General features: G+C 59.0%; 1 protein-coding gene across 1 annotated transcript; it reads right to left on the reverse strand.

Annotated features, from left to right (window-relative positions):
- Positions 1 to 4,341: 4,341 nt before the first annotated feature.
- LOC141949701 (START domain-containing protein 10-like) lies at positions 4,342 to 9,894 on the reverse strand. Its single transcript, XM_074883590.1, has 6 exons — positions 9,369 to 9,894; positions 5,897 to 6,044; positions 5,675 to 5,778; positions 5,456 to 5,573; positions 5,120 to 5,172; positions 4,342 to 4,802 (listed from the first exon to the last, which is right to left on the reverse strand). The coding sequence occupies exons 1-6, from the start codon at positions 9,531 to 9,533 to the stop codon at positions 4,590 to 4,592; spliced, it is 801 nt and encodes a 266-aa protein (XP_074739691.1). The 5' UTR covers positions 9,534 to 9,894; the 3' UTR covers positions 4,342 to 4,589.
- Between the last annotated feature and the right edge of the window lie 1,570 nt (positions 9,895 to 11,464).

Genomic DNA, 11,464 nt, shown 5'->3' on the forward strand with positions numbered 1-11,464 from the left:
AACTGTGACGTCCTGCTGGGCTCCTGTCTCTGCCTCTTAGAGGAAGCTGTTTGGCTGAATATAAGCACCACTGCTGACAGGAAGGTTGCTGAGGTCTGTGGTGTGAGCAGCTGGAGGGGGCAGAGCAAAGGGTGCTGGTAATGCTGGTGGCAGCTGGTGTGCCATCGTTTCCATCCCACTATGCTGGTGGGATTAGCACCAGTGAAGCACACTCATGTGTGGGGTCAGATCCTGGCTCACTGCTGTTTGGCATCCTGCAGCATCTCTATAGACCCCTGATAACCCACTTCTGGGAACGGTGCTCCTCCCTGCATGCTGGGAGGGCAGAGATAGGCTGCTGGGGAGGGAAACATTGTCTGAGGGTAGAGGGGACATCCCCAGAGTGGCAAATCACAGTCCCATCTGGTGGCACAGCATGACCAAGAGCAGGGCCCAGCTCCCACAACTCACATCCTGATGGCTGCTGACAGGTCAGTTTGGTGCAGAAAACCTTCTCTCCTACTCCCTTCTCCCTCCACAGTCACCTAAGTGCTAGGACTGGGGCTCTGTTGCCCTGGCAGGGGGGAAAGCCCTGCTCAACCACCTCCACTGAGCCCCAGCACCTGGTTCCCAATGGGGACTGCCCCTTCTCACAGAGCCCAGCTGGGATGACAGCCTGAGCCAGGTATCCCCCAGCCATGGGACTACCCTGGAGGCAGAGAGCTGGCAGGGGGCTGTGTCGGAGGAGAGCAGGGCACAGCAGAGCACCAGGGCACTGGTAGGGCACTGGCAGCCGTGATGTGTGTCATGTGGCTGGGTTGTTTCCTGAGGGCTTCCTACTGGCCCACTTTCTACAGCACAGGTTTCAAAGTCTCTACTTGATCTCTGGTGTCTGCCAACATACTGATGCAATCTATATTCAGATGCTAGCCTCCTTGGGCCAAGACAGAGAGCCCTGTCATGTCTATGGATTCGCACAGCAGGAAGGTCTTGCCTGCTCCCTGGAGGCAGATGGGCAGGATCGGACAACACCCCTCAGGCTGGGGGATTGGGCTTCATGAAGATGCTGGCAAGGGCTGGAGGAAGTGAAGATCAAAGTGAAGGTTGGATTCTTCCAGCACATTGGCCTGTGTCGTCCTTCCCCTTTTCAGGCAGCACCATGCTGACACTGTCCCTCAAGGTCCACCTGCCAGCTGCCCGTCCGTCCGTCCATCCATCCATCCATCCATCCACCCATCCCTCCCTCCCTAGCCATCAGCCTTTGCTGTACCCTGGGACAGCCCTTGTTCTACCTCCAGCTGTACCCATGCTGGATCATGCTGGGGGACGTGTGTGGTGATGGTGGGAACATCTCTTGGGAGCAGGACAGGGTGAGGGACACTCAGGGCTTGTACTTAAAGGGCAAATGCCACATTGGATAGATGGAGTTGTGAGATGGGGACTGAGCCCAGGGCGTTTGCTGGGGCATGACAGAGACCTGAGACCCTGGGAGGGCTTGGTGGAAGAGTGGGGAGGGGGAACTTGGAGACTGTTGGACTTGGAAACCTGCTGGACCACTCCAGCAAAAACCCTGCTGAAGGCTGGCCCATGACATAAGTTGGGCTGCTGGGGGGGCTCTCTGTTGGGCTCAGGGTTCCGTTGTGGGTGGTGGGGGCAAGAGCTGCCCAAGACTTATCCATGAGCTCAGGACATGCAAAGCATGAGATCCTGAGGATGGGGTCACATCCTCCCCCAGCCAGGACATGTTTGACACTGGGGCACTGGAGTGGGTTGTATAGTTTTGTGTGGGCAGGATGGGGGCCCATGCCCCCCTCCCCCTGCCCCCCATCCATCAGGGTGCCGGCTGACATCACCGCCTCCGGGCTAATCTCTCCTCCAGCAGCAGCTTCCCGTTTCCTTTCCAATCTGTGCACAGGAGGGCGGCTCCTCTCTGCTTGGGGCCAGCCAGGAAAAGCTGTCCAGCTGGGGTCTTGTGCGGGGCTGCAGCCCTCGTGTGTCTGTGGGCCACCCAATCCCCCCAGCATCCCAGCTCTGGTCCCCTCCCACCCTGTCTGCCCCCTCCCTTGCTCAGGTGCTCAGGGATGCTGGCGCAGGGCTCCCTTCCTGTTTGTGTCACAGGAAACCCAGCAGTGGCACATCATTCAGTAAGAAATCACCAAGCTGGGACTCTCGGCACCCCACAGGGTCTGGGGCAGTCCCCCTCCCCAGCCCCACAGGTTACCCCCTGCTCCCTGGCCAGGATGATGCTGGTGGCTAGAAGCTCTCCTGCAGCCCAGGGCTGGATGTGGACCAGTGTCCCTGCCACCCCAGCAGCCCTTGTCCTCCTGAACCCAATGCTGCTGCCATCCTGGCCATTTTGAGCAACATCCTGGGCTGAGATGTCACCCACCCTGGCACAGCCTTCCCCAGGGCTGGCTAGGGACCAGGGACTCCCCACTGGCCTCTCAGTACTCAGGCAGCAGCTCCTCACACCTACTTAGGGCTGGCTAAAAATAGCCTTGCAGCAGAGCTGCAGCCCAGCTGCTGCAGAGAAACATCCGGGGAATGAGAAGAGATGAGGCGGCTTCCCGCAGCACCAAGGCCATGCAGGGTGGTCTTCACCCCAGCACCCAGCGGGCTTGGAGTGCCAGTGGGCTATGCCCCATCAGGGCAGCACCTAGGGGTGTTTCTCCCTCTTGCTCTGGCCATGGTTCCCTCCCCAGCTTTACCACGATTATTGCAAATTGTTATTGGGGTAATCTGGGTCTGGGATGTGTCTTTTCACAGGTAAAATCCTCCCTGCTGCAGGTGACCTCCGTCTGCTGACATGGTGGGAGCAGCATGGGGCAGGGAGGGACTGCTCCCCTCGCTGTGAAGGGGTAGTCTGCACATCTCCTGCTCTTAGGATTTCCGCATTTTCCCTGCAGAGGTGGCTTCTTGCCCCTGCTCTGCTTGTACAGCCAGCCCAGCTGCAAAGCGTGGGAGCTGGCTGCCCCGAATGCCAGGACCTCCTCTCCCTTCCCCAGCGCTCTCTGCAGTGAGACATGTGCGTGTCACGTCCCCCCGGAGCAGCACAGGGGACATATGTGACCTAATGGGGTGGCTAAGGGGGGACAGTGAGCATCTGCATCTGGGATGCTGGAGTGAAGGTCTGGACGAACTGGGGAGGAGAAGCTCAAGGTGTGGGCGTAGTAAGCACAGGGCAGCAGCACTCACAGCTGGGGGTGGGACCACAGGGGGTCAGAGTGACCAAGGACTGTGAGGCTGGGCGGGTCAGAGGGGCCCCAAAAACCATAGTGGCAGGTGGTTCTGGGCAGGCTGCAAGTCCTGGGTCCTGCCAGGGAATTGTCCCCCACCACTGCCTGGGCAGAGCTCTGGTTGTCAGAGCAGTTCCTACGTCCTGGGCATGTCCCCTAGTATTTACTTTGCTGGGACAGGTCTGGAGCTGAGCACCCCAGCACCATCAGCAGTGACGGACCCTTTTGCATTGGCCTTGCACAGATCAGGCTTAAACCCATCTGGGGCAGGACCCCAGCAGACACAGGCAGCCTCAGAATGTGGAGGCGAATGGGTGGATGGAAATCCCAGCATTTGTCAGCATATTCCCCCAGCGGTGTCTGTCTAGACTAACTTCCCGTTGTCCGGTGGAAGCTGCCCTGTGCCCATGCAAGCTCACCCACACGTGCGTGGATGTACGGAGCCCAGCGTCTGCCTCTTCTGCCCCACCACTGGTCACCTCGCTCCCTGCTGAGGGTCACCCCTGGGTGCTGACACTGTACAGCTGGACTGGCTCTCCTGTCCAACCCCAGACCTAGTGCCTGGACAGCCTCAGGGTGGGCTCAGTGCCAGCTTCCCCACCGTCCCATGCCAGCCCGAAGCTCTCTCGCACACACACCAACCCTTTATTGTTGTGCCAGAAACCACAGCAGCGGCAAACACCAAGGGAGTAGGGACAGGGGCTGCCCAAGACCCCACTGCCAGGACAAGTCCCCCCAAACACCACCTGGGGAAGGGGTCCCCAGAGCCAGCTGGGCTAGAGCCAGCCTGCAGAGGTGAGCCTGATGCCCAGGAGGGGACCTGGGAGGGCTCCCTGAGATGGTGGGGGGTCACACAAAGCCTGGGGGGCGTTTGGTGGGCTGGAGTGGGTCCAGCTTGATTGGGAGAGTCAGTCCAAGCCCTGTGCTGCTGCAAAGCCTGGGCAGGACCCCCATAAACCCCCCACTTCTGGACCTTTGTGGGACACCCCTAGGAGGTCTTACAGTGGCAAAGGGATATCCTGGTGCCAGGAAAGCTCCCACCCATCCCATGAAGGGTTCCCCCTCTCTTGCCCTGCTCAGCATCTCCTTGGGGCACCTGCTCCCACTGCCAGCTCTACCTCCTGTGTGGGGACATCTCCATGGGCCACCATGGGTGCAGGGGGGACCAGGGTGCCCATCCTCCCTCTTTCCAGCACCCATGCTGCAGGTTCCCATGGGGCAGTACACTGCTGCCCAGGTAGGGGGGTCTATGATGAAGGAGTTGGAGAGCAGACGTGACTATTGGGGCACAGACGGCCAAATTCCCACCCATGCCCCCTGGCTGCCAAGCCCCAGTCACGAGGGGGTTCCACCGCAGAAGGCTGTGGTGGGGGCTCAGGCCTCATGGTCACTGGTGCTCAGGTGGTCCTCAGACAGCCCTGTCTCATCGATGTTCTCCAGCGAGTCGGCGTGCTGCACCGAAAGCTCGGTCAGGCTGACACTGGGCAGTGTGTTCTGCTCCGGGTACACCCAGGGCTTGTATCCAGGGTCATGTTTGCGTTTCCACTCAGGGTACTTCAGCCCAGCCTTGTAGATCTTCTTCATCGCCTGTGGGCAGAGTGGGTCCAGCCCATCACAGTGCCCCAAGTCCCCAGTGGGGATGGAGCCATTCAGGTCTGTGGGCAGCTCTCATCTCCCCTGTTGCTTGCTTTTTGGGGGTGCTGGGAGGGGATGGGGGCCTGGCTCAGACCACACAGCCCCAGAAGCATGCCCAGTGCACACCCTGCAAGCCCTGGGTCACCCAGCACCCAGCTTGTGAGCCCTGGGTCACCCAGTACCCGTCCTGCCCCTACCTAGGGGGCTACTTTGAGGCAGCTCATCCCTGATGCCTGTGCATCCCACCACTGGCCGTGCACCCTGCTTACCTTTGGTGCCACAAACTGGGAGACGCGGTTCACCACCCACTTTGGCAGCGACCCTGCAAGAACCCAAAGCCCCATCACTCATCCAATCTGGGACAGCCCCAGAGGAGGCACCATGAACCCGCAGCACCCCATGCCAGCCTGAGCCCCCTCTGGGCTGATGGCACCTGCTCCGTGCTGTGATTTGGGAGGGGCCCCCTTCTTCCCTGGGTTGTCCCCACTTCTCAGTGCCCTTTGGACCTCCAGGAGATGGAGAGCTACAGTGAGCGAGCTCTGGGGATACAATGGGACCCATCCCCAAGGAGACATGCTGCACCGTCCCCTCCTGCTGGCACTCACCGCGAGGGTCCACCTGGGTGAGATAATAGAGGACGCAGGCACCGGCACCATTCGCCTTGATCAGGTAACCTGTCTGCAGGGACACGGCCCTCACAAAATCCTTCCGGGGTGGATATTTCTGCAGAGAGATGCCATGCACCTCAGAGCCTGCCCGAGCTGCTGCCCAGCGCTGCCTGTGCCTGTTGGTCCATGGCAGGTTGGGGCTGGCCAGGGGCTCACCGGGTGTTTGACGCTGTAGTTGATGATCATGTAGTCATTGCCCAAGGGCAGCCAGGAGCGCAGGGTGACAAAATCCCGGTTCTTCAGGGGGCTCGGGCATTTCCCTGCGGACAGATCCTGTTACACCCCAACCCATTGCTCCCATGGTGCCACACACATGCACAGGGTTGTGGGCTTGGGAAAGGGGGCCCTGGGGGTTCCCAGGGGATGGGGGATGCTCACAGGAGTAGTATCCTACGTCAGCATTAACGGTCAGACGCCCGATGTCGTAGGTCTCGATCATGTTCGAGTCCCATTTCTTGCGGTAGTGGGTGTCGTGCAGCACATCATAGAGTGTCTCAGCAGGGACATCCTTGCAGGAGATGCGAGTCTGTGGGGAGATGGGCAGTCGGACGGGGGCAGCACCCACCCCCAGAGCACAGAGCTGTGCCCATCTAGGGACGAGAACTCTAGACTGTTCCCGTGTGTGGTGGCGTGCCCCTATGCTGCTATAAAGTCACCTGCACGGGTGCCACGGAAGATGCTCTGCAAACATGGTGCAGGGCATGTCCCTGATTTGGGACAGCCCAGGCAGAGCCACCATCCCCGCTGCCAGCATGCATCACAGTGCGAAGGCAGGAGGACAGCGGGGGTAGAAGGACCCTCTGCCCTCAAACAGAGCTGCCTGGTGGTCCAGGTTCTGGTGCCTGTGTACCCCAAGCCCAGACTTGTCCCCTCACCCCATGTTCCTACAGGGCAAGTAAAGGGATGCTACTGCCCTGGCATGATGCTCTCAGGCACAGGGTCTAGTCTGGGGAGGTTGGCAGGGCCCCAGCTGTAACCAGAGCCGTGGAGCTGCCTGACCACGCTGATGAGTGCATTATTGATGAAGCTGGCCACCCCACTCCTCTCAATGCTGGGAGGAAGGAGATGTCATCTGCTCCTCGTTAGAGGCCTTGCATCTTTGATGAGGCGTTCAGCAGTGCTGTGTAATTGGAGATGGCCCTGTGAACGTGGCAGGTCCCATCAATCTCAGGCAAGCTTTCCCCAATGGCCTGGGTGATGGTTTCTGCCCGGCGTGCTGGACTTGTGCCCAGGACAGGCTTGGAGATGTGCTGCACTCCCTAGGGCACCGTGGAGGAGAGTGTGGAAGCACCTAGTTGCCTCCTCCTGCTCCCTGTCCTCCGCCACCCCCTCCCAGCAGGGTCTGGAGGTGCTGCTGCTGCTGCAGGCTGAAGGAGACCTCCAGCCACAGGTGGAGCTCATGGTCCTCTTGGGCTCCTGGAAGCTCTGGTTATCACAGCAGGACCATCGCAGCCTTGCACCCCCAAAATCCCAAAAGCACGTCCACCACCATGCAGCCAACTGAATAGTCTGTGCAATGGCCACACTGGGCACAACAGGCAGTCAGCTGGGACAGGGAAAGCACAAAGCCCAAAATCAGACCATCCACAGTAAATTTATGTGGAAAAAATCCAAAGCTCCAGCTGCTCAGGGACTCTCCAGGTAATGCCTGCACCAATGGAAAGACTGGGGCTTTTCTGACCCCCCAGCCCCAGCCTGTGCAGCTCCGCTCTCCTGCACAGGCAGTGGCATCCTCCATCCCACATTTCAGGAAGGGTCCCTGGGCAGTGCTGACCCCCTCACCGTGCTCAGAGCCTCTCCAGAGCAGGGAAAAAACACATCAATGAGGTATTACTACAATGAACCAGGCAGGGTGATGGTGCACAGACCCTCCTGAACAGGATCCTCTCTCTATAGGGCTCGGTGGTGGCAAAGGGGGATATAACTGCATCCCCTCTGCTGGGCTGTGCTTGTTTGAACTTGGCTGGACCTCACGAGGCTCCTGCCAGCCTGTCCCTCCAGCCTGTCCAGTTCACACCCAGCAGTGGCCTTGTCTCCAGCACTTCTAATGCTCTCCATACTTCAGTGCTGCCTGCAGACTCACTTGATGTGAGAGAGCACTTGATCCCATCATCCCAGTAACAGGGTGGGACCCAGCAACTCACCACCATCTGGACTCTGCAGTGCTGACTACCATGTCATGAGCCTGGTGGTGAGCTGGTTTTCCACCCACCTCATCATCTACTTCTCCAGTCCAGATCTCACTAATGTGGTGACGAGCAGACTATGGGAATCCCTGTCAAAGGCTTTACTAAAATCATGGTACAGGGCTTTCACTGTTCTCCCCATACCCACACAGCTAGTCCTCTCATTGAAGGAGGCAATCAGGCTGGTCAAACCCTTGGTAGGTTCCTGCCGCTGTCACCACTGTCCTCGTCCTTCAGGACATGGCTTCCAGGACGATGTTCTCCATGACCTTCCCAGGGATGGAGGTGGCAGAGCAGCCCATAGCGCCCTAGAGCATCCCTCTTGCCCTTCTGGAAGATGGATGTGATCTTTGCCTCTTCCCAGTTATCAGGGACCTCCTGCAATCACCAGGACTTTTCAAAGAGGTGTTGGCCAGACCCCTCAGCACCCCTGAGTGCATCCTGACTGATCCTGTGCACTTGGCTTAAGTGCTCCCTAATCCTAACTCTTCCCGACAGCAAGGCAGTGTGTATTGCAGCTGCACCTCTGCAGAGAGCACCTCTTCTCCTCTTCATCTTGGCCCTGAAGGGCCTCCATCCGTGGCAGCACTGCAATCATTGTGTGCCCAGCTCCTTCAGTCTCCCCAGCTGTGTGTCCTGGTTGCAGACACCTGAGGTGTGCTGCCGGTTACTTCGTGTTCAGGAGAGTGGTGCAAGATCCTCCTCCAGCGTACTGTACCCCAGGCACCTCCTCACCATCTTCCCATGCTTTCCCTGCTCTTCAGATCATAGTAAACTTTCCTTGACACTCCTAGTTGAAAGCTCTCTTTATCAGGTTGGGTGTCCTGTAGGTAAGATGCTCTGACCCTACTTGCCTGGGCAGATCCCATCCTTACCCAGCAGTCCTGATCCTCAGTGGCCTGAAAAGCCAAAGCCCTGCCTGTGACACCAGCCATGGAGCCAAGCATTGACCCTCAGGATGCTCCCACACAGGGCTTACCCCGCAATGGGGCTCCCATGCCCCCGTGCCCCCAGCACCTTGTAACCACTCTTGATGTACTCAGGGTCACCTGGCAGTGTCACTGGTGCCATGTAGATGAGCAACAAGGTGTAACAACCTGAGGGATAGCTGAACTTCTCTAGTTCCTCTGCAGCATCCCAGATTTGGCCCCTGTCAAGCAACAAACCTCCCGAGACAGCCTATGGGGGCTCTTAAACTCTCCGGGATGCTCATTCAGCGCAGGATGTGAGGCGATGTGCCCCAGGATGGTGTGGCTGGGGGAGAGGCACCACAGAGGCATCTCGCCAGCCTGTCTCATGCCCGGGGGCTCCCAGCAAGGCCATCTCCATAACGTAATTGATCCCAGGGCCTTCCCGCCTGTGTCTGGATCAAGGGCAGCCGCAATGTGAGCCCACATGCGTGCATGCATGGCAGGACGCTGCAGCGGGCATCCCGACAGGTCGAGAGGCTAAAGCCACAGGGCAGGCAGTGAGAGTCTGCAGAGCAGCTTGCCAACTGGGGAAGCACCTCTGGGGGAACCAGCATTTGGGGCAGAAACACCCCCAGACAGGCTGGGCCAGGGTGCTGTGCACCCCCAGGATGGGCCAGCACCCTAGGGAGCAGCTGGGCACACATCTGGGGCAGGGAAGGGCTGGTGGTCCCGCAGCTGCAGGCATCTGCTTACCTTGATTTTCTGCACAGTGCAGTTTTCTTCCTGGCCCTGATTCCACACGGTCACGCCAGCCTTGTTATACCGGCAGTGCCAGCCCTCCAGGCTCTCACACTGATCCCGGAAGGAGCTGAAGTCGGAGTCATCCGGGATATAAACCATCTCTCCTCCTCTGGACATGGGGCTGAGCTGCTGGACCCAGGGCACAGGCACTGGCTGCAGGCAGGCTCCTTCTGCCTCACCTCCTGGGAAACCCAGCTCTGCCCTTGAGCTCTGCTTTGCTGGGTGCCTGCTGCAGCTCACATCATCCTCCGAGCTCCGAGCCCGTGCCCCTGGAGTGGGCACTGGCCACCCAGGCACACCAGGATGGGAAGAGACCTCCAGCCACCCCGACCACGCTGCGCTGCACAGAGCAGCGAGGAGGAAGGCTCCTTCCCTGCAGTTGCTATCGCAGCTGCTGGGAGCTCAGATGTCTTCCCCGGCTGGCTAGCCAGGATCACATTTCTCTCCGGCTGGCTGTCAGCTCCTCTATTATTCAGCAGGTAGCAATGTGCAGGTGGGTCGGCTTTCAGGGCAGAGCTGCCCCTGGCCCCCCGAGCCCCCCAGCCCTGGTGGCCCTGCTCTCCCCTTGCCGGAACGCTGGCAATCTCTGTGCCTGACTTTGCAGCACCAGCTCGCTGTCGGGATCAGCTGATCACCTGCCAGGAGCTGCGGCCAGGCCTCCCAGCAGTGAGGCGGAAGCGATGGGCTTCAGCATCAGCAGAATGTGGGCCAGCACTGGTCCTGGCATGCCTGGAACGGGGCTGCAGTCCAGTGCACAGGACCCTGGCTGTCAAGGTGTCCTGGGTCTGTGGGGTTGGCTCCTGGTGTGGGGAAGGGAAAGAATTTGCATTTGGGGAGGTTGCCCCTCCCTGGGCTCACAGGATCCTGGTGATGCTGGTGGGAAGGGACCCCCGGGGGTCTCTAGCCCACCCTCCTGTTTGGAGCAGAAACACCACCAACACAGGGTAAGGTAACTCATGGCTTTACACAGCTGTGTCTTGAAGGATGGATTTGCCCCACCTCCCTGGTGACATGTCCCACAGTTGCATCACCTCCCCAGGAAAAAAAATCATTCCTACTCTCCAACCTGAAGCTGCAATTAATGTCCATTGTCCTTCGTTACATCTCATGCCCTACAGAGAGAGAGATTGGCTCCATTGCCTTTGCATCTGCCCTGCAGGTAACTGCATGATGTTAGTAGATCCCAGCCCAATCCTCTCATAGCCCCAGGCCCTGGCCCTGCCAGCAGCATCTGCTGGTCCCTCTCCAGCTCCTTCACCTCTCCCTGAACTGGGGAGCCAGTCTGGGCACAGCACTCAGGTGGGGGTTCCCTGGTGCTGCACAGAGGGGACAACCCCTTCTCTCAGGCTGCTGGCCACACTCCTCCTCGTGTTGCCCAGGATGCAGCTTGCCTCATTTGTGCAGCCTTTTGTCCAGGACCTTGTCTGGGACCTTGTCTCAGGTTCTTTTCACTGCTTAGCCCCTTGGTCCCCAGCCTGGGTGAAACCTAGGGTTATCTAGCCCATCTTGTTGATGTCCACAAGTTTTCTGTTGACCCAAATTTTGAGTGTCTTGGGGTTCACCTGGACTGAGGCTCTGCCATTTGCTGCATGCCCATTCCCTCTAGTTTAGCCTCACCTGCAAGGCAAGGGATCACTTGCCTTCTCATCTGACTCTCTGATGAGGATGGGGAACGTGGCCCCAGTACTGACCCTGGGGTACCGTGCTTGAGACCAGCTGCCAGCTGGGTATCAAGGCATGGGCAAAAACTCATGAAAGGGAGAACAGGGAGAAAGCTGGAGAGCTGCAGCTGCTCACAGAGTCTTGCCTGGGGAGGAAGACTGCCTGCAGCTGCCTGCAACTGCCCATGCTGTAGCATGGTGGACTGAGCAGCCACTCTTCCATGTACACCAGCTCGTCATGGGGCTGCAGGTTTCACAGCTTAGGTTGCTCTGGGTGCTGTGGTCGTCTGCCAGTGAGGCAGAGCTGCCAAGCGCCATGCTTGGTTAAAGATGTGCCGCAGTGGGCAGGGAGTGGCAGATCCCAAGTTGGGGACAGTGCAGAGGAAA

Source organism: Strix uralensis, chromosome 14 (assembly GCF_047716275.1).
Source record: "Strix uralensis isolate ZFMK-TIS-50842 chromosome 14, bStrUra1, whole genome shotgun sequence".
Taxonomy (NCBI): domain Eukaryota; kingdom Metazoa; phylum Chordata; class Aves; order Strigiformes; family Strigidae; genus Strix; species Strix uralensis.

Bases quoted from the DNA above. Each gene is read 5' to 3' on its own strand.
- LOC141949701 (XM_074883590.1), bottom strand. From the start codon at position 9,533: ATGTCCAGAGGAGGAGAGATGGTTTATATCCCGGATGACTCCGACTTC. The intron at 6,045-9,368 runs GTAAGCAGATGC...ATCTCCCCACAG, and splicing joins GCACTGTGCAGAAAATCAAG to ACTCGCATCTCCTGCAAGGA. The intron at 5,173-5,455 runs GTGAGTGCCAGC...GGGTTCTTGCAG, and splicing joins CACCCAGGTGGACCCTCGCG to GGTCGCTGCCAAAGTGGGTG.